Source organism: Bombina bombina, chromosome 1 (assembly GCF_027579735.1).
Source record: "Bombina bombina isolate aBomBom1 chromosome 1, aBomBom1.pri, whole genome shotgun sequence".
NCBI lineage: Eukaryota > Metazoa > Chordata > Amphibia > Anura > Bombinatoridae > Bombina > Bombina bombina.
In genome coordinates, this window is record NC_069499.1 from 1,428,765,810 (window position 1) to 1,428,789,584 (window position 23,775).

At 41.0% G+C, this 23,775-nt stretch overlaps 1 protein-coding gene across 2 annotated transcripts in view; it reads left to right on the top strand.

Moving 5' to 3' along the window:
• Positions 1-23,775, top strand: part of ADAMTSL4 (ADAMTS like 4) — a 419,450-nt gene that overhangs the window by 141,360 nt on the left and 254,315 nt on the right. For both annotated transcript variants that reach the window (XM_053705462.1, XM_053705467.1), the window contains one exon: positions 14,742-16,056. In XM_053705462.1, coding sequence (XP_053561437.1) covers positions 14,742-16,056 — 1,315 coding nt within the window. The remainder of the gene's footprint in view (positions 1-14,741; positions 16,057-23,775) is intronic.

Genomic DNA, 23,775 nt, shown 5'->3' on the forward strand with positions numbered 1-23,775 from the left:
TCAGTGAGAGCATTGATGAAAGTTAGTGTCTGGAGATGCAGGAAACGTTTTTCTGCAAAACCATCCAGACTACTGCTAACAGCTCCTAAGCAATCAGTGTTGACGAGTTTCATTACCTTCTTTCTCTCACTTAAGTCCATGTCAGTAGCGCTGCTATAAGACTGTCACTTGAGAGGCTGTGTTCTGCTCCACAGCATGGATCCTGGAGAAGATCGTTTCAATTTTTTTACACATAAAACGCTATAACAGGGTCACAGTGTGTCTCCTTTATAACTTGATAGGATCTAGGGTTAATATCCTCTGAGGGGGGTTTATTGAACAGTTGAGGTTAATTAATCAGTGTATTAATTATTTACATGCTGCTTTGTGTAATTTTATTTTCTGGGCTCATAGACTGTGTGTTTTTGGCTGGAACAAACAGGTTTCACTTTAGTTTTTTAAAAGTGTTTCACAGCTCCTATTAACTTGGTGTACTTTTCATAGCATGTGGTCTATGTTCATTTCCTCCATTCTGGCTGAGACTTCAATCTGAGGAGAGTGTTTCCTCTGTTAACTGTCTGGGTCTAGGAGGTGGTGAGTGCCCCAGCCATTGGGAGTATATATATATATATATATATATAGTCTTTATAGCATGGCCTAGTACTCACGGTAACCTTTGAACCACCGGGGTTAACATCAAAGAGATCCTGCATAATTCACAGATCCAACATATCGCAAAAAGGAAGGCACTCGCCGGGTTTAATAAGGATAAAGTTTTATTCCTTATGAAGTAACGTTTCAGAGTTTTACCTCTGTTTTTTCAGTTTGAAAACGGAGGTAAAACTCCGAAACGTTACTTCATAAGGAATAAAACTTTATCCTTATTAAATCCGGCGAGTGCCTTCCTTTTTGCGATATATATATATATATATATATATATATATATATATATAAAAAACTTTTTATTTGTGTCCTTCTGTGGATATAACCTGAGCTATGGAAGACTCTGACATGTTAGAAGGTACTTCTTCTGTACTAAATCATACCTGTTTATATTGTGAGGAGGTCGTGGTTTTCCCGCCTACCCAATTATGTTCCACATGCCTTAACACTGTTATAAAGTCTAAGAAGGGAGACAAGCGTGCTAAGGCTATTAGTCCCTCTGATCCGTCTACCTCTTAGGACTCTGCACATCTAATCCTCCATCCGGAGGGGGCCTTCTTCCTGCAGACCTTGCCGTGCAGTTACAAACGGCGGTTTCTGCGCAAGAGAAAGGTTAAACATAGCTCTCGTGACCCGGAGTCATCTGAATATTTATTTAGCTATTATGTCCCAGTTATCCGATGATGAGTTAACATCTATAGCTTCAGAGGGTGACCTTTCGGGGTCGGAGTCCTTAGCGTCTAAGCCTCCTGCTGCGGAGGAACTGTCCTTTAGATTTAAAATTGAGCACTTGCATTGTTTTATTAAAGGAGGTTCTGTCTACGTTAGAGGTTCCAGAGGCCGCGCTGCCTGAAGAACCTATGATATCTAAATTAGAGAGTGTTTATGAAGACAGGAAAGTTCCTGTGTCTGTTAAAATGGCGAACATTTTTAACAACAAATGGGAAAGAATTGGATCTTCCTTTTCCCCCTTGTCTACTTTTAAAAAAGTTGTTCCCTGTCCCGGACTCTCAACTGGATTTGTGGGACTCCATTCCTAAGGTGGATGGTGCTATCTCTACGCTTGCTAAATGTACTACTAAACTTCTTGAGGATAGTTCTTCGTTCAGAGAGCCGATGGATAAGAAAATGGAAACCTTTCTGAGAAAGATGTTTCAACATACAGGATTTTTATTTTAACCTGGAGGCTGCAGTTGCCGTGGTTGCTGGAGCATCTACCTACTAGTGCGACTCTTTGTCGGAACTCATTCAGAAGGAGTCTCCCCTCGATGATATTTAAGACAGAATTAAAGCTCTGTGAATTGCTAATTCTTTTATCTGTGATGCGACCATGCAAATTATTCGCCTAAATGCAAAGGCCTCTGGATTTGCGGTCCTAGCCAGCCGGGCTCTCTGGTTGAAGTCTTGGTCTGCGGATATGACTTCTAAGTCCAGACGCCTTTCTCTTCCCTTCAAGGGAAATAATTTATTTGGTCCAGGCCTGGACTCCATTATGTCTACGGTTACCGGTGGCAAGGGTGCCTTCCTACCGCAAGATAAAAACAAGTCTAAGGGACAACAATCTTCTAATTTTCATTCCTTTCGTTATGACAGATCCCAACGACAACAATCCTTCTCCAAACCCAAGCAACCCAAGCGTACTTGGAAGCCGGCTAAGTCCTGGAATAAGTCCAAGCAGAATAAGAAGCCCACCGAAAACAAATCAGCATGAAGGGGCAGTCCCTGATCCAGGATCGGATCGTGTATGGGGCAGACTGTCTCTTTTTTCAGACGCTTGGTTCAGGGACATACAGGATCCGTGGGTCCTGGAGGTCGTACTCAGGGATACAAGATAGGCTTCAAATCTCATCTGCCCAGGGGCAGATTCCTATTCTCGAACCTGTCTACAGACCAGAAAAGAGGGATGCATTTCTAGTGTGCGTTCGGGACCTATCCTCCTTAGGAGTTGTTGTCCCGGTGCCTATCGAAGAAAGAGGTTTGGGGTTTTATTCAAACCTTTTCATGGTCCCAAAGAAGGAGGGAACTTTCCGCCCAATTCAGGACCTAAAGTGCTTAAACAAATTTCTCAGTGTCCCTTCCTGCAAGATGGAGACGATAAGGTCCATCCTTCCTTTAGTTCAGAAAGGCCAGTTTATGACCACTATATATCTAAAGGACGCTTACCTTCATGTTCCAATCCACAGGGAACACTTTCAGTTCCTGAGATTTGCATTCCTGGACCAGCACTTCCAGTTCATTGCCCTTCCGTTTGGCCTAGCTACTGCTCCAAGAATCCTTACAAAGGTTCTGGGGGCTCTTCTAGCCGTTGCCAGAACTCAGGGTATTACAGTAGCCCCATACTTGGATGATATTCTGGTGCAAGCACCATCCTTTCGTCTTGCGGAATAATTCTTGGTCCCTTCTCAGTCTTTTTCGATCACATGGATGGAAGATAAACTTGGAAAAGAGTTCTCTTATCTCAAGTACCAGGGCGGAATTCCTGGGTACTATAATAAACTCCATATCCATGAGGATATTTCTAACAGACCAGAGACGTTGCAAGCTAACTTTGGCATGTTTTGCCCTCCGATATATCGGAGGTTCAAACTCATATATCTTTTCCCTCCGTTACTGCTTCTTCCTCAAGTGGTGGCCCGCATCAAGCAGGAGCGGGTATCAGTAATCCTGATTGCTCCATCATGGCCGAGAAGGACGTGGTTCACGGATCTAGTGGGGATGTCCTCATCTTGCTCCATGGAAGTTACCTTGTCGCAGAGACCTACTGATACAAGGTCAATTTGTTCATCAAAATCTAGATTCTCTGAGGCTGACTGCGTGGAGATTGAACGCTTAGTCTTAGCCAAGAGAGGTTTCTCTGAGAGTGTCATTGATACTCTTATTCAAGCTCATAAACCAGTTAATCAGCATATCTACCACAAGGTGGGGAGGACCTTCTTATTCTGGTGTGAAGAGCATGGTTTTTCCTGGCACAGAGTTAAGGTTGCCAGGATCTTATCTTTTCTCTAGGATGGGTTGGAGAAGGGCCTTTCTGCTATTTCCCTGAGGGGACAGATTTCGGCCCTATCAGTTTTATTGCACAAGAGACTGGTTGAGCTTCAAGACGTGCAGTCCTTTGTTAAGGCTCTGATTAAGATCAAACCTGTGTTTAGATCTGGGGCTCCTGCTTGGAGCCTAAATCTTGTTCTTCGGGTTTTGCAACAGGTTCCGTTTGAGCCTCTGCATTCCGTTGACATTAAATTGTTATCTTAGAAGGCTCTCTTTTCATTTGCTATTGCCTCTGCGCGCAGAGTTTCTGAGATCTCTGCTTTGCAATGTGAGCCCCCTTATCTGATTTTCCATACAGATAAGGCAGTTTTATGTACTAAATTAGGTTTTCTTCCTAAGGTTGTGTCAGATCGCAACATCAATCAGATGATTGTGGTTCCTTCCTTGTGTCCTAATCCTTCTTCATCGAAGGAACGCTTACTTCACAATTTGGATGTGGTTCGCACCTTGAAGTTCTATCTTCAGGCTACTAAGGAGTTTAGACAATAGTCCTCCTTGTTTGTTGTCTATTCGGGGAAGCGTAAGGGGCAGAAGGCTACTTCGACTTCCCTATCTTTTTGGTTAAGGAGATTTATCCGCTTAGCTTACGAAACAGCGGGACATCGTCCTCCTGATAGGATAACGGCTCATTCCACTAGAGCAGTGGCTTCCTCTTGGGCCTTTAAGAATGAGGCCTCTATAGATCAGATTTGTAAGGCGGCTACCTGGTCATCCTTACATACTTTTTCAAAATTTTACAATTTTGATGTTTTTGCTTTGGCTGAAGCAGCTTTCGGGAGAAAAGTTTTGCAGGCTGTGGTGCCCTCAGAATAGGGTCCGCCTCTTCCTTTTTGTTCCCTCCTGTTATTCATTCAGTGTCCTCTGGAGCTTGGGTATTGTTTTCCCAACATTAAGGAATGAAGCCGTGGACTCTCCCTATCTTAGGAAGGAAAACATAATTTATGATTACCAGATAAATTTCCTTCCTTCCGGATAGGGAGAGTCCACACCCGTTTTTTCTTGTCTATGAGCGGTCCCCTATTATTTATTTTATTCTTCTGGCACTATTTATACCCTAATGTTTCTCCTACTTGTCCTTGTTCCTATAATGACTGGGGTAATGAGGAAGTGGGAGGGATATGTAAGTCTTTGGCTGGGGTGTCTTTGCCTCCTCCTGATGGCAGGTGTTGTATTTCCCAACAGTAAGGAATAAAGCCGTGGACTCTCCCTATCCGGAAGGAAAGGAATTTATCTGGTAAGCATAAATTATGTTTTTATTAGATAGTGTTATTATAAGTGTAACTATACTTTGTAATGTATTTTTTATGTGTTTTGTGCAAATTTTTTGTTTTGCAAAACAGTAAAGCATAGCGCTGAAGTCACGGTAATCTTTCGTGCACAAATCGCAATTTTGCTCAATCGATCGCGTTTGCTTTCAACTCGTAATACGAACAGTAATCTCAATAAGCCCAAACCCCCGCAATAAACTCCTTGTCGCTCGTGCACAAACGTTTGCGCTCCACTCGTAAACTTTCCCAAAATGTTTCACTATTACAAGTAAAAAATTATTGCAATATACATTCATTATTTATTTTAATAATATAATGTAGGTGTCGGCGATGTTGGGGGCGACGGATTAGGGGTTAATAAGTGTAAGATTAGGGGTGTTTAGACTCGGGGTTCATGTTAGGGTCTTAGGTGTAGACATAAATGTTATTTCCCCATAGGAATCAATGGGGCTGCGTTAGAAGCTGAACGCTGCTCTTTTGCAGGTGTTAGGTTTTTTTTCAGCCGGCTCTCCCCCATTGATTCCTTTTGGGAAATTGTGCACGAGCACGTTTTGCCAGCTCACCGCTACCGTAAGCAGCGCTGGTATTGAGGTGAGATGTGGAGCAAAATTTTGCTCTACGCTCACTTTTCTGCGGCTAACGCCGGGTTTGTAAAAACCCGTAATACCAGCGTTGTCTGCAAGTTAGCGGTGAGGAAAAACTGTGCGTTTGCACCGCACCCCTGTTACCGCAAAACTCGTAATCTAGGTGAGAGTTTGTGCTTTATCTGAATATTAGTTTGTGATTGGTTACCAGGGTTTCTTTTGTTCTGGGGGACAGGGAAATCAGTGAAAAGAATAAACATCAAACTATATACTCATTTGACAAAATAAAGCTGCAGTTTTCATTGCAAAATTATTCTTATATAGGAAGGTTCATAATCATGTAGTTTACAGTTTGTGTTTAATGTCCGTTTAATGTATGTTTAAAGGGACATTTTGCTGTAAAAAGTTTCTCTCCTTTAATATACCCAGTGATACATATTCTCCCCTTAGAAGATGAATGGATTTCAAATGTTTCTGCTCTACGGAAATAAAAGATAAAGGGCCAGATTACAAGTGGAGTGCTAATTAACACTCCCGCTTAAGTGTTAAAGGGACAGTCTACTACAGATAGATAATCCCTTTATTACCATTCCCCAGCTTTGTATAACCAACATGGTTATATTAATATACTTTTTACATCTGTGATTACCTTGTATTTAAGCCTCTGTAGACTGCCCTCTTATTTCAGTTTTTTTTTTACAGACTTGCATTTTAGCCAATAAGTGCTCTCTCATAAGTAACTCAACGGGCGTGAGCACAATGTTATCTATATGGCACACACAAACTAAAGCCCTTTAGCTGTGAAAAACTGTCAAATACATTCAGATAAGAGGCGGCCTTCAAGAGCTTAAAAATTAGCCTGTGAGCCTACCTAGCTTTAGCTTTCAACTAAGAATACCAAGAGAACAAAGCAAATTTGATGATGAAAGTAAAATGGAAAGTTGTTTAAAAATGACATGCCTTATCTGAATCATGAAAGTTTAATTTTGACTAGACTGTCCCTTTAATTGCGCTTGAAGTAAGCTTTTTGTACTCGTCAGGTTGTGCTTGTATTACGAGTTGAAAGTAAACTGTTTTCGTTCGAGCACTAACCCAAAGAGCGCAAAAAGTTGAACTTAGAATATTACGTGCACGTTAATGTATTCCCCCATAGGAAGCTAACACGATTGCATATTCTCATGTGTGTTAACCTGGCATAAAAATAACATAATTTATGCTTACCTGATAAATTTATTTCTCTTGTAGTGTGTTCAGTCCACGGGTCATCCATTACTTATGGGACATATTCTCCTCCCCAACAGGAAGTTGCAAGAGGATCACCCAAGCAGAGCTGCTATATAGCTCCTCCCCTCACATGTCATATCCAGTCATTCGACCGAAACAAGACGAGAAAGGAAAAACTATAGGGTGCAGTGGTGACTGGAGTTTTAATTAAAATTTAGAACTGCCTCAAAAAAGACAGGGCGGGCCGTGGACTGAACACACTACAAGAGAAATAAATTTATCAGGTAAGCATAAATTATGTTTTCTCTTGTTAAGTGTGTTCAGTCCACGGGTCATCCATTACTTATAGGATACCAATACCAAAGCTAAAGTACACGGATGATGGGAGGGACAAGGCAGGAACATTAAACAGAAGGAACCACTGCCTGTAGAACATTTCTCCCAAAACCAGCCTCCGAAGAAGCAAAAGTGTTACATTTGTAAAATTTTGAAAAGGTATGAAGTGAAGACCAAGTTGCAGCCTTGCAAATCTGTTCAACAGAGGCCTCATTCTTAAAGGCCCAGGTGGAAGCCACAGCTCTAGTGGAATGAGCTGTAATTCTTTCAGGAGGCTGCTGTCCAGCAGTCTCATAGGCTAAACGTATTATGCTACGAAGCGAAAAAGAGAGAGAGGTGGCCGAAGCCTTTTGACCTCTCCTCTGACCAGAATAAACGACAAACAGAGAAGAAGTTTGCCGAAAATCTTTAGTTGCCTGTAAGTAGAACTTCAGGGCACGGACTACGTCCAGATTATGCAAAAGACGTTCCTTCTTTGAAGAAGGATTAGGACATAATGAAGGAACAACAATCTCTTGATTGATATTCCTGTTAGAAACAACCTTAGGTAAAAATCCAGGTTTAGTACGCAGAACTACCTTGTCTGAATGAAAAATCAAATAAGGATAATCGCAATGTAAGGCAGATAACTCAGAGACTCTTCGAGCCGAGGAAATAGCCATCAAAAACAGAACTTTCCAAGATAAAAGCTTAATATCAATGGAATGAAGGGGTTCAAACGGAACACCCTGAAGAACTTTAAGAACCAAGTTTAAGCTCCACGGAGGAGCAACAGTTTTAAACACAGGCTTAATCCTAGCCAAAGCCTGACAAAAAGCCTGGACGTCTGGATTCTCTGCCAGACGTTTGTGTAAAAGAATAGACAGAGCAGAAATCTGTCCCTTTAACGAACTAGCGGATAAACCCTTTTCTAAACCTTCTTGTAGAAAAGCCAATATCCTAGGAATCCTAACCTTACTCCATGAGTAACTCTTGGATTCACACCAATATAAATATTTACGCCATATCTTATGGTAAATTTTTCTGGTAACAGGTTTCCGAGCCTGTATTAACGTATCAATAACCGACTCTGAAAAACCACGCTTTGATAGAATCAAGCGTTCAATCTCCATGCAGTCAGCCTCAGAGAAATTAGGCTTGGATGGTTGAAAGGACCCTGAATTAGAAGGTCCTGCCTCAGAGGCAGAGACCATGGTGGACAGGACGACATGTCCACTAGGTCTGCATACCAGGTCCTGCGTGGCCACGCAGGCGCTATCAGAATCACCAATGCTCTCTCCTGTTTGATCCTGGCAATCAGTCGAGGTAGCAACGGAAATGGTGGAAACACATAAGCCATGTTGAAAAGCCAAGGGGCTGCTAGTGCATCTACCAGCACCGCTCCCGGGTCCCTGGACCTGGATCCGTAACAAGGAAGCTTGGCGTTCTGGCGAGATGCCATGAGATCCAGCTCCGGTTCGCCCCAACGAAGGATCAGTTGAGCAAACACCTCCGGGTGAAGTTCCCACTCCCCCGGATGAAAGGTCTGGCGACTTAGAAAGTCCGCCTCCCAGTTCTCCACGCCTGGGATGTAGATCGCTGACAGGTGACAAGAGTGCAACTCTGCCCAGCGAATTATCTTCGAGACTTCCAACATCGCTAGGGAACTCCTGGTTCCCCCTTGATGATTGATGTAAGCCACAGTCGTGATGTTGTCCGACTGAAATCTTATGAACCTCAGTGTTGCTAACTGAGGCCAAGCTAGAAGAGCATTGAATATTGCTCTTAATTCCAGAATGTTTATTGGGAGGAGTTTCTCCTCCTGAGTCCACGATCCCTGAGCCTTCAGGGAGTTCCAGACTGCACCCCAACCTAGTAGGCTGGCATCTGCTGTTACAATCGTCCAATCTGATCTGCGAAAAGTCATTCCTTTGGACAGATGAACCCGCGACAACCACCAGAGAAGAGAATCTCTGGCCTCCTGGTCCAGATTTAGTAAAGGGGACAGATCTGAGTAATCCCCATTCCACTGACTTAGCATGCATAGTTGCAGCGGTCTGAGATGTAGGCGCGCAAATGGCACTATGTCCATTGCCGCGACCATTAAGCCGATTACTTCCATGCACTGATCTACTGATGGGCTTGGAATGGAATGAAGGACACGGCAAGCATTTAGGATTTTTGATAACCTGGACTCCGTCAGGTAAATCTTCATCTCTACAGAATCTATAAGAGTCCCTAGAAAGGGAACCCTTGTGAGTGGGAACAGAGAACTCTTTTCCATGTTCACTTTCCACCCATGCGACCTTAGAAATGCTAGAACTATCTCTGTATGAGACTTTGCATTTTGAAAAGTTGACGCTTGTATCAGGATGTCGTCTAGGTACGGAGCCACCGCTATGCCTCGCGGTCTTAGTACCGCCAGAAGCGAGCCCAGAACCTTTGTAAAAATTCTCGGGCCGTAGCCAACCCGAAGGGAAGAGCTACAAACTGGTAATGCCTGTCTAGAAAGGCAAACCTTAGGTACCGATAATGATTCTTGTGAATCGGTATGTGAAGGTAGGCATCCTTTAAGTCCACTGTGGTCATATACTGACCCTCTTGGATCATGGCTAGGATGGTTTGAATAGTTTCCATTTTGAACGATGGAACCCTTAGGAATTTGTTTAAGATCTTCAGGTCCAAGATTGGCCTGAAGGTTCCCTCTTTTTTGGGAACCACAAACAGATTTGAGTAAAAACCTTGCCCTTGTTCCGTCCGCGGAACCGGGTGGATCACTCCCATTACTAAGAGGTCTTGTACACATCGTAGAAATGCCTTTTTCTTTATTAGGTTTGTTGATAACCTTGACAGATAAAAACTTCTCCTCCACAAGGGAGATTTCAAGTCCAGAAGGTATCCCTGAGATATGATCTCCAACGCCCAGGGATCCTGGACATCTCTTGCCCTTGCCTGGGCGAAGAGAGAAAGTCTGCCCCCCACTAGATCCGTTTCCGGATAGGGGGCCCTTTCTTCATGCTGTCTTAGGGGCAGAAGTAGGTTTTCTGGCCTGCTTGCCCTTGTTCCAGGACTGGTTGCCTTTCCAACCCTGTCTGTAACGAGTAGCAGTCCCTTCCTGTTTTGGAGCGGAGGAAGTTGATGCTGCTCCTGCCTTGAAATTACGAAAGGCACAAAAATTAGACTGTTTGGCCTTTGATTTGGCCCTGTCCAGAGGAAGGGTGTGACCCTTACCTCCAGTAATGTCAGCAATAATTTCTTTCAAGCCGGGCCCGAATAAGGTTTGCCCTTTGAAAGGAATATTAAGCAATTTAGATTTAGAAGTTACATCTGCTGACCAGGATTTAAGCCATAGCGCTCTGCGCGCCTGGATGGCGAATCCGGAGTTCTTAGCCGTTAGTTTGGTTAAATGCACAACGGCATCCGAAATAAATGCATTAGCTAGCTTAAGGGCTTTAAGCTTGTTCATAATCTCATCCAATGGTGCTGTGCGAATAGCCTCTTCCAGAGACTCAAACCAGAATGCCGCTGCAGCAGTGACGGGCGCAATGCATGCAAGGGGCTGTAATATAAAACCTTGTTGAACAAACATTTTCTTAAGGTAACCTTCTAATTTTTTATCCATTGGATCTGAGAAAGCACAACTATCCTCCACCGGGATAGTGGTACGCTTGGCTAAAGTAGAAACTGCTCCCTCCACCTTAGGGACCGTCTGCCATAAGTCTCGTGTGGTGGCGTCTATTGGGAACATTTTTCTAAATATTGGAGGAGGGGAAAAGGGCACACCGGGTCTATCCCACTCCTTGCTAATAATCTCTGTAAGCCTTTTAGGTATAGGAAAAACGTCAGTACACACCGGTACCGCATAGTATTTATCCAGCCTACATAATTTCTCTGGGATTGCAACCGTGTCGCAATTGTTCAGAGCCGCTAACACCTCCCCTAGTAATACACGGAGGTTCTCAAGCTTAAATTTAAAATTTGAAATTTCTGAATCCGGTCTCCCCGGATCAGATCCGTCACCCACAGAATGAAGCTCTCCGTCCTCATGTTCTGCAAATTGTGACGCAGTATCGGACATGGCTCTCGTGTCATCGGCGCGCTCTGTCCTAAACCCAGAGCTATCACGCTTGCCTCTTAACTCAGGCAAATTAGATAATACTTCTTTCATAACATTAGCCATATCATGCAAAGTGATTTGTAAGGGCCTTGATGTACTTGGCGCCACAATCTCACGCACCTCCTGAGTGGGAGGCGAAGGTACCGACACGTGAGGAGAGTTAGGCGGCATAACTTCCCCCTCGTTGTCTGGTGATAATTTCTTTACCGGTAAAGACTGACTTTTATTTAAAGTAACATCAATACAATTGGTACACATATTTCTATTGGGCTCCACATTGGCTTTTAAACATAATGAACAAGTAGATTCATCTGTATCAGACATGTTTAAACAGACTAGCAATGAAGGCTAGCAAGCTTGGAAAAAATCTGTCAATAAATTTACAAGCAATTGAAAAAACGCTGCAGCGCTTTTAAAAACACAAAAAACTGTCACAGTTGAAATAACAATGAACTAATTCAGTTATAGCCAACAATTTTAACAGTAATTGTATGAATTTAGCAGAGGATTGCACCCACTAGCAAACGGATGATTAACCCCTCAATACCCAAAAACGGATAATCAATTTAAGATTTAACGCTTTTATCACAGTCAAACACACTGTCACAGGTCTGCTGTGACTGATTACCTCCCTCAAAAATGAATTTTGAAGACCCCTGAGCTCTCTGTAGAAGTCCTGGATCAAGGAGGAAGAAGCAGGAAGACTGTGCAAGAATTTTAACTGCGCAACAAGGTGCTAAAAAAGGCCCCTCCCACTCATATTACAACAGTGGGAGACCTGTTACAACGGTTTCTATGCAGAAATACACGTTAGCCATATGGAAAAAAATCATGCCCAAAAAGATTTATCACCAAAGTACCTCACAAAACGAATAACATGCCAGTAAACGTTTTAAAAACAACTTTCCAGTGTTATGCAAAGTTATCACTAAGCCTGCTACCAGTCGCTTCTACTGCAGTTAAGGCTCATACATTTATTTCAGTATTAACAGTATTTTCTCAGTCAAATTCTAGTCCCTAGAAAATAACTCAACTGCGCATACATTTATCAGCCTGATACCAGTCGCTACTACTGCATTAAAGGCTGTACTTACATCATATGGGTAACAGCAGTGTTTTCTTAGTCAATTCCATTCCTAGAAAATATTACTGCACATACCTCATTTGCGGGGGACCCCGCATGCTATTCCCTTTTCTGAAGTTACCCCACTCCTCAGAATGTGCGAGAACAGCCAGTGGATCTTAGTTACGTCTGCTAAGATCATAGAAAACACAGGCAGATTCTTCTTCTAAATACTGCCTGAGAGAAAAAAACAGCACACTCCGGTGCCATTTTAAAATAATAAACTTTTGATTGAAGAATAATTAGGTAAAAAACTCCTATCTCCTCTCGCGACCTCCTTCTTTGTTGAAACTTGCAAGAGAATGACTGGATATGACATGTGAGGGGAGGAGCTATATAGCAGCTCTGCTTGGGTGATCCTCTTGCAACTTCCTGTTGGGGAGGAGAAAATATCCCATAAGTAATGGATGACCCGTGGACTGAACACACTTAACAAGAGAAATGAATATTTCACATTCCAATGTTCTTCACATAGCAGAATTTGTTCTATTTAATCAGAAATTAACATTTCTACATATATATGATTTTTTTTGGTACAATATATATCTATACCTATATATAGATTATTATATATAGGTATAGAAATATACATATATATATATATAGGAATATCTATTTATAAATACTTATGTCATATTACAATGTTCTGTACATATTGTAATATGTTCTATTTACAGTAAATAATGGTTAAACCCTTTATTAAAAATGAATATTGCATAAATATGATTTTACATGTTTTCATCTACTTAATTGCAAAGGACTCCAATGCACTTATATATATTCAGAGTCTCTGACAGCATCAGAACGAGGCTCTCATTGGAGCCTATTGAAGCACGCTCTTGTGAGCGCAATGCTTCCTAGCATTCACATTGCATTGCGTTTAACTTGTAATATCAGAGCACATTAGCGTGCGCTGGCATTGCTCAGTGGAGTGCTAATATCTAGCCATTAGTATTTTATGTCCCTTTACAAAATATTACTTTTTAAATCATTTGATGCTTTATTGATGCACATATTCTAACATAAAGGGAGATTTGTATAATATTAGGCTCAATTTAGACCTTGAAAAATTGCATTTAAGACTTGTGATTTGCAAATCTATTTGCATAAACTTCAGTTGACTCGAGTGAGGAAAAAACCTTGCAATTTAAGAGCAAAAATTATTCAAATAATGCACATGGAAAAAGACAAAGGTTTTTTTTTTTAACTTTTTTTTCTATTTTATTAAACCCAACACTAGCAAACCACAACATACCAGTCTACTAAAAAGTGGCACGTACCACAAATGTGCATTTCCCTATGAACAAAACAGTACTCTGTAATTTAATACTGCTTATGTAGTTATATAACTTTGTTGGAACTTCCTACGTTCTCATTGCCTGGAGCTTTACAAGAATTACTGTAGCCCGGAGAATCTGGCCTAATTTGCAACAAAACATTAGTCTTTTTAAAATTAGTCCTTGTTTTTTTAATTCTTTTAATGCACCAGATGTGATTTTACTATGCAGCCAAAACAAGCAGTTGGATATCAGTCTTGTTTATTTAAAGGATTTTTTTCTTTCCAGGCTCCCTAGAACAGCACAGACAATTCTATTTTTTTCTTTACAGAGGAAAGCTGGTTTAAAGCAATTAAGAGTTTAACCATCCTTGCTGCTTTCTTAATGCCTTGTATGGGCAGCTGTTTCATGGAATCTATTCCATTTGTTTATTTCATAGTTTTGCCAAGAGTTTTGGACTAAGAGGAAGGGGATTTTGCACATTACTGATTGTTGATAACACTGTAATCAGCAAATATTTAAGCTATCCTTTAAACGGACAGTATACGGGAAAATTGGTTTCCATTAATGTGTTTCCAGTGTCTTGTTGTACCAGCTGCAGTGCATACAATGTATAAAAATATTATTATTTAGCTGTTTTTGCTAGTTGAAACTACAACTCATTTCAATTATCTGACCTTTTAGGGAGAGCAGACACCCTTATCATTATCGCTATGCACACTGGCCTCCATACCTTTATCTCTGTCTGTTTACACAAAAACCGAGCAATTGGGTAAAAAATAACATTTTAATACCTATATCTCAACCTCCCCCCATAGTGAGTGTATGTTACTTTCTTCTTGTTTACATAGCTTTTCTATAACCAATACTTAAGTACTGAAATTGTCTCTATAGGTGGGGATACTATGGGCAAAATCAGCTTTCACAAAAAAAGGTAGAGTTTTGTGTTGTCTAATACACTTTAGCAGCTAAAATGGATTACTGGGAATGCATTAAAGGGGAGAAAATATTACAGTACACTGTCCCTTTAAACTGTATCTGTAGACTCAGATTATGCACAATAAAAAATACCAGTGTAAATGAACAGTGTAAGAAATATTTAATTTAAGTAATTATATCCTTAACTCTTTATTTATTCATTTTTAGATCTCGGGTTCGAAATTCAATTAAACCAGGTAAATATGGCTATGGGAAGTTACCCTTTGCTTTGCCATTGCATAAAGACAAGGAGGAATCACAACGTTTCAAGAGACATCACAGTCTTCAAGTTGATGAAACTTTAGTCTCAGCTTGGAGTGAGAAAGGAACAGACTTGAAGCCAACTCAGGCCACAAGAGCAGAAGACCAGGAACGTCACCATAAAAGGCCTCAAGACCAGACCTCAGATCTTCTCACAGAGAATTCAAATAAAAAAATCAATATAGGAGAACGTGTTTTTCATCAACTACCTCACAGGACCCAGACACCTATTTTATCTCACCATCCTGAAAAGTTGGAGAACATTTCCATGTTATTGCGGCTTGGTGGTTCTCAACAAAAACCTCTTGAAGGAGAATCATCAGAGAATGGTTATTATGTTGACACCACTTTAAAGGAGGTTATTGATTCTGATCCTGTTTACTATAATGGTTTTGGCAAAAATAGAAAGGCAACTGTACTCCAACAACCTTCATTGAGTAACGTCTTTCCATTTACGTCAAAGAAAACCGTTATTAGCCATCAGACATATCTGAGTACAAAAGCACTGTCAACACAGACTAGAGATATAAATAGGTCTGAGAAAACTACTGACTATAAATTTCCTGTGGAAAGTGTTACTGCTATGACAGAACGAGAAAATATTATTTCAGTACCAGAAGGCCATCCATTAAAAGAAAAGAAACAGGAAGTTATAAAGATGCAACAAATTAAGACGGGTGGCACAGTAAAACCAATGCAAACTAGACCTGTAGTAAAAAGACTGAGAGTATTGACCAAGAGCTCTGCCTCTGATTACCAGCAGAACAAAAATGAGAATGAAAGGAGTAGAGACAAAACCATACAGAGATTCATACATGTGGAGCAGTTAGCACCATCAAAGACACCGCTGAAAAGTTCTGAAGTCACCAGCAGTGAACTGACACAGGATGAGAAAGAAAGCTCTCCTTATCAGCTCCATGATGAGAGTGATATTTCAAACCTACCTAGATCCCGCAGACAGAGTCCAAATATATATAACACAGACAGTGGAAGGGTCTTTCAGAGTCTTTTCAGAGAGCCTCCTTCAGTCCATAGATCATCCCATGCAGAAACTTGGCCCTCATATGGAGCAAATTCAGAGGTATCCTTTGACGACGGGCAAGGACCAAGGCCAGGACCACATCAAAGTTCTGACCTTCCACAATGGAATCTCTATAATACAGGAACTGAGGACTTTCACTGTGTGGGAGAACAGAAACAGTACAAGTCATGCAACATGGAGGTATGTAATTATTTGCTGATGATTCAATTATGTAAATAGGTCAATAGGAAAAGAAGAAACCTTTAGAGAACTATTCATCTGATAAATTGTATATTTGATATATTTTTAACCGTGTAAATGGAGGAAACATTTTTTTTTTATTTTTTTTTTTAAATTAGAGTGTACTGTCTGGGCAAAAAAATAGTGTCCAAAAGGCCTTATGAACAGTTTCATGCATTATGCAAATAGCTGATATATGATTGCTGTTTTCTATCCCAGCCTCCAACTTGATAAAACAATGCAATTCAGTTATATTTTCTAGCTTGTTGGTTCACTTATAATTGTATTTTTGTTTGTTGTGATTTGTTTTCATAGTAATCTGAGGGGTTTAACAGTGCATATAGTACAGCTCAAAACTATTATAGACTAATGCTGCATTTACTTTTCCTAACTAAAGAAGCTGTATATTATATGTATATACAACTGAGAGATATTAGGAGATTAAAAAAAAAATAAGTTAATATATTCTAGAAAAATAGCTAGAAGATGGTATTTATTATAAATAGACCCTGTGAAAATATAGTATATATGCAGCAATGCCTCCCATCAAAAGAAACAGAAAATACCAGTGTTCCAAGCTGTCCTGAATTTTGTGCAATGGTCCCAATTCAACAACTCTATCCCTCCCACTGATTTCTCTACTTTTTATACTCTGGGATCATCTAAACCCCACCCAGAAATGTCATGCCACGCCCCCTAGACTGCTTCAGAGTGCCCAGACTCTGACTTCAAATTGGTCATAACCTACCAGTGTCGAGAGATATGAAGAGTGTGTCATTTATTATCTTATGTCTCTTTTAGGAAATTGTAAAATTTTTAAGCATTTGTATTTTTTTACTAGCTCCATTAAGAGACTGTTCCAAGCATCTCCTTTTTATATTTGCAAAGTACTACCTCATGCTTGACCTCTGCATTATAACATTTTTATATTTTTTTTCTAACCCTTAAATTATATATTAAAAAGAAAAAAAAGATTTAGGTTAGTTGGCAGGAAATTTCTCAGATTTTTTGTACTGTAAAAATATTCAGCTACAGTCATAGTGAACTAAAGCTTTGCTTAAAGTGGCCTGAGATTCTTAAAAATATTAAAAGCAGATGTCTTCTATTAAATGCAGTGTAAAAGGTGAACTACTGGAATATATTTAGAAAATTATATTGTAAAATGTGCAATCACATCATGATTATAAGATGCCTTTATCCAAGTCAATTGACTTAACACCTGTAAACATGTAGAATCTGTTGTATTCAGTATTTTTATAATTCCTTACTTTGTCTATTTAAAGAAACCCTAACGGCAAAATTAAACTTTCATGATTCAGAAAGAGCCTGGTGTTTTAACAGACTTTGCAATTTACTTACAAAATCAAATTGTGCATTCTTTATACATGCACATTTTCTCTGGGACCAGCTTTTGCTGAGCATGTGCAAGAACTTATAGAGTATACGTATTTGAGTCTGTGATTGGCTGATGGCTGCCACATAATACAAGGGGCTGGCACATTAAAGGAAATTTAGAATTTGTTAGAAAATAAATATTTTGCTTTTTAACCCCTTGAGGACCGGGCATTTCAGACTAAAACTTCCCTAAAAGACCAGAGCATTTTTAGCATTTTTGCCATCAGTACATTTTAAAAGAAATAGAGCCTTGTTTTTTTTTTATTTATTTACCTATCAAATCTATATATTTATTTAGTTGTCGACCGAAAGTATTGATCTAGGCCCATTTTGGTAAATTTCATGTCACCATTTAAACGCCAAAAGTGATCAAATAAAAAAAAAAATCGTTAACTTATTCACAAACTTTAGGTTTCTCACTAAAATTATTTACAAACAGCTTGTGCAATCATGGCACAAATGGTTGTAAAAGCCTCTCTGTGATCCCCTTTGTTCAGAAATAGCAGACATATAGTACATGGTTTTGCCATTGCTTTTAGGTAATTAGAAGGCTGTAAATTGCAACTGTTCACCACAGTTTTATTATTCCCAGCAGTGAAGGGGTTAATCAGGTAGCGTGTAAAGTTAATTTTAGCTTTAGTGTAGAGATTACCCTCCCACCTGACACTTCCGACCCTCCTGATCCCTCTCAAACATCTCTATTCCCTCCCCCACCCCAATGGTCATCCCCATCTTAAGTACTGTCAGACAGTCTGCCAGTATTCAGTTTTACACCTTTAAAAAAAAATAAAAAAAAAAAAAAAAAAATGTATTATTATTTTCAGTGTAGGATTACCCCCTTACATATCCACCTCCCTGATCCATCCCAAAAAGCTCCCTAACCCTCCCCCTTCTAACTAATTTCCGCCATCACAGGTTCTGGCAGCTGTCTGCCAGTACCCAGTTTTCTATAATGTTTAATTTATTGTAATAAATACAGTTTTTTCTGTAGCGTAGCTGCCCCCTCCCTCATTTACCCCCTCCAAGATCGTTCCCTACCTGCTAATCCCCCCTCCCTCCTTCCCCCTCCCGGCCGCTCTCAGCATTTAGTTTAGCTGTAGTGTATCGGTCCCACCTGTTCCCGCCCCTCCCGTACGCCTCCAGTGATGGGCGCCCACCCGCCTCGCTCCTAAACCCGCCTCGCTCCTAACCCTCCCACACCACCAACAATCGGCACCACCGCTGCCCGATGCAGAGAGGGACACAGAGTGTTCCTCTCTGCATCGGTTACTCTGCAAATCTATTTCTGCACTGCTCCGTTCATGGGGCATGCAGAAATAGCACGATCTCACCATTTTTAGTGAGATTGCAGCAGAGAGAGGCTCAGGGCTTAACGACCAGTGCCAAACAGGGTGCGGCGCTGGTCATTAAGGGGTTAAAATTCAGACTAAGTGCTATTGCATTGTATTTTTTATTATGCCCTTGTTGATTATGCAATTTTACTGTATTTAATGGTCCTTTCAACTTGGGAACTCTTAGAGTCAGACTGTAAAAAAAGAGTTATCATCTGAAATGTCAGGATCTCAGGCTGCACATGATAACTTTTCATCCATTTTGATTAAATTCTTTTTGGATTTTATGCTGCCAGAAGTGTGTTCACATCTATATATAAGGGGCAACCCCAAAAGATGGAAACTGTTTCTTTTTTCTGACATTCATCTTTAAATGGCACCACATTGTTAAGTCATTTTTCCCAAACCACCCAACCCCATAAAAGACAAATCACACAGTTCTCATGGGAATGAAAAGGCCACGGCTTCTTTATTAACATAACCAAGTTTACAACTGATAACATTAACTTGTAAAACTCAATCACAGTGCTTGCTCTTCCTCGATTCACAAGCCCCACCCAACTCAGGTGGGCATTCGCAATTAATCCCTCCTCCTGTTGACCAAACAGAAGGTACCAGCCACACCATGACAGTCATAAGCCTCTAACAAGCCGAGCAAGCACCCCGCCACAGCTGCAACAGAAACACACCCCACTCTGTATAACATCAAGGGATTGAGGGTGGGAACTGTTCCTCACCGTGCTGCTCCTGATAACAGGCTATCTTCGCTTCTTGTAAGGGGCTTATAAACGCCCACCTAAAACCCACCCTCTTGTCCTCTGTTTAACCCCTTGCCCTTCTTTTAAGTGGGTTCAAATAACTCCTTCTTTCATGTTGTCATCCTGGCTTAACTCTTTTTCATTGTTTTATTAAAAAACAACTAAGCAGTGGGTTATACTTAATATATATATAATTGCAATGTGTTTTATTCATCACTTAAAAAGGATTTTTTTTTATTTGGGGTGTCCATTACTTCCTTTCACAGAACTCCAAGGAGGCTGAGGTCTCTGCAGTAAGGCAAATTAGCAGTTTTACCTTTGAAATGTTGCTTGGAAACAGCTATCTGCTAGATGCAATTTGTTTATTGCCCATGTTCAGTATAGAACTTTTGCTGCCAAAATCATATGACCATGTAACCTTAAAGGGACAATCAAGTTAAATTCAATTTTCATGATTCAGATACAGCATGTCATTTTAAACAACTTTCCAATTTACTTCCATTAAAAAAAATGTGAACAGTCTTTTATATTTACACTTTTTGAGTCACTAGATCCTACTGAGCATGTGCAAGAATTCACAGACTATACGTATATGCATTTGTGATTGGCTGATTGCTATCACATGGTACAAGGGGAGTGGAAATATACATAACTTTGAAATTTGTTATTAAAAAATCTACTACTTATTTGAAGATCAGACTAAGTGCTATTGCATTGTCTTGTTATCTTGCATTTGTTGATTATGCAAATCTAATGTGTTGACTGGTCCTTTAAAGGACAGAAAACCCCCAAATGTTTTTTCATGGTTTGGGTAGAACATACAATTTTAAACAACTTTCAAATTTACTTCTATTATCAATTGTGCTTCATTCTCTTGTTATCCTTTGCTGAAAAAACAGTATTGCAATACTAGTAGCTATATGAACATAGCTAGTTAGCCAATCACAAGAGACAGATGTGTGCAGACACCAATCTGCAGATAGCTCCCACTAGTGTAGGATATGTATGTATTTATTATTTACAGATATATATATACACATGTAAATACATATGTATGCATACAGCGCTAATATTGTCAAGCTTGGTAAAAATGAGAAAAGAAGGCTGTGAAAAATTGTCTTTATTGTTTAACTATTTGAGCTTTTGTTAAAAAAAATACACAAACATACTCTGCTCTCATGGATATCAAACAATTGCAAAGACAACACTGGTTTATAAAAAAAAAATAAAAAAAAAATCTTTGTTAAATAAATGAGATTATGTGTACCACAAATATTGTCACCCTTTTAGTCAATACTTTGTGCCACCTCCCTTTCACAAGATAACAGCTCTGAGTCGTGTCCTATAAAGCCTGATGAGGTTGGAGAATTCATGGCAAGAGATCTGAGACCATTACTCCTTACAGAATCTCTCCAATTCCTTTCAATTTCGAGTTCAACGCTTCAGTTCACCCCACATGTTTTTTATAGGGTTCAAGTCAGGGGACTGGGATGGCCATGACAGGACCTTGATTTTGTATTCAGTAACCCATTTCTGTTTTGATTTTGATGTTTTGGATCATTTTCCTGCATGGAAGAGTCCATTATGCCATGTATCCTAACAAAATGTCCAGGTCCTCTGGCTGAAGAACTGCCCAAAAACATTAAAGAACCACCACCATATTTAACCGTGGGCGTGATGTACTTTTCCATATGGCTACCTCTCTGTGGGGCCCAAACCTATCTCTGGTGTTTATTGACAAAAAGCTCTATTTTGGTTTCATCTGACCATAGATCTGGATCTCATTTGCAGTTCCAGTAGTGTCTGGCAAACTAAAGACTCTTTTTGGATGAGAGTAGAGGCTTTTCCATCTAAAGGGGAGGAGAGTCCACTGCTTCATTCATTACTTTTGGGAAATAAGAACCTGGCCACCAGGAGGAGGCAAAGACACCCCAGCCAAAGGCTTAAATACCTCCCCCACTCCCCTCATCCCCTAGTCATTCTTTGCCTTTCGTCACAGGAGGATGGCAAAGAAGTGCCGAAGATTCGGAGTAGTCTCTTATGGAGAGTAGTACTCTTTGGAATGGGACTGGAGTTTTAAGTATTCCTGTCAGCCTCTCAGTGAGAGCCTGGATGAAAGTTAGAGTCCAGAGGTGCAGGGAGAGTCTTTCTGCGAAACCATCCTGACTCATATTAACAGCTCCACAAGCAATCAGCGTTGACGAGTTTCGCTGCCTGCTTTCTGCACTCAAGTCTATGTCAGGAGCGGTGCTTCTACCTTTCACACTTGAAGGGCCGTGTTCCTGTTTCACGGCATTGATTCTGGTAAGATTGTTTCATTTTTTATACATAATGATAGCACAGAAGACAGGGTCACAGTGTGGCGCCTTTTATCTTATGGAATCAAGGGTTAATATTTCTAGTGAGGGGATTATTGAACAGGGGGGTTTATACATAATATTGTTTATTGTGTTATTGCTGCGTTATGCGTGAGCTGTGGCTCTAGCAATGGTGGAACTTCAGGTTGACTTCCGGGAGTATTTGAGCGGCCGATTTTGGTGTGTTTTCTCCTTAGTGCAGGGGCGGTTCTGCGAAGCATCCCAGGTGACCGGGTGTGAGTTTTCACTTCCTCTGTTGATCAGCGGCATAGGAGACGAAGTGGTTTCTGTAGTCCGGGTCATAGGAGGTGGTGAGTGCCCCGACCATTGGTGGTATAAAGGTGCCTGTTTTTTAAGCTAGTCTAGTCCATAATAAAAGCGCAAGCTATGGAGGACTCTGATGCGTTAGAGGGTACTCCCTCTTTAACAAAGTCTCATTCCTGTGTTTATTGTGAGGAGGTTCTTGTAGATCAGCCTGTTCAACTATGTTCCACATGCCTTGATAAAGTTGCGACATCTAAAACTAAGAGGATGTCTAGTACTACTGAGCCGTCCACCTCTGAGGGCTCCCCGTCCCTTGAGGTGCGTTTCCTGCTTTCATCTCCGAGTGCACATGCAGCGCCCCAGGGTCCAACCATTACTCCTACGAGAGAGATTAGTTGGCCGTCAGATTTTGCGGATCAACTGCAAACGGTGGTATCGAAAGTGATCCATGCCTTACCACGTTCTACTAAGTGCAAGCGTAGGGCATATCATGGTGGCCCTGGAAAAATATCAGAGGCGTTAAATGATGACGAGGCCCACTCCAACTCGTCAGAGTCCGTGTCATCTCATCCTCCGGCTGTGGAGGAGCCTGACTTTAGGTTTAGGATGGAGAATTTGCGCTTTTTGCTGAAGCAAGTGCTTGCTATTCTGGAGGGCCCAGAACCGAAGCTTCCGGAGCAACATTCGATTCCTAAGCTTGAGAAGGTATACAAGGACAGGGTGGTGCCTCAGACGTTCCCGGTTCCTGTTAAGATGGCTAATATTATTAAGAATGAATGGGAGCAATTAGGTTTCCCTTCTTCTTCCTTTAAGAAACTGTTCCCCGTTCCGGACTCTCAGCTCGAGCTGTGGGGTACTGTCCCTAAGGTGGATGGTGCCATCTCTACGCTCGCAAAGGGGACGACTATTCCTCTCAAGGATAATTTGTTGCTTAAGGAGCCCATGGATAAAAAGTTGGAAAACATGTTAAGAAAAATGTTTCAACACACAGGGTTTGTTTTTCAACCGGCAGCGGCTGTAGCCGCGGTTTCTGGAGCTGCAACATATTGGTGTGAATCTCTGTGTGATTTGGTTGAGAGGGAGACTTCCATCGACGAGATACAGGATAAGATTAAGGCGTTGAAGGTCGCCAATTCTTTCAATTGTGACGCCAATATGCAAATTATTCACCTAAATGCAAAGGTTTCAGGATTCTCCATTTTAGCTTGCAGGGCTCTGTGGCTAAAGTCTTGGTCTGCGGACATGACCTCTAAGTCGAGGCTGTTGTCCCTGCCTTTTCAAAGAAAAGATTCTGTTCGGTCCAGGATTGGATTCGATCATATCCACGGTTAAGGGAGGCAAGTGAGCTTTCCTACTGCAGGATAAGAAGGCTAAGCCTAAAGGATCTACTCTTCATCCCTTTCGTGTGGACAACGACAAGTGCCAGCAGCCCACCGCGAAAGCGGATCAGTCCAAGGGAACTTGGAAGCCTGCTCAGTCTTGGAAAAAGTCCAAGCAGAACAAGAAGCCCGCCGAGACAAAATCGTCATGAAGGGGCGGCCCCCCGACCAGTCCCCGGACCAAGTAGGGGGCAAA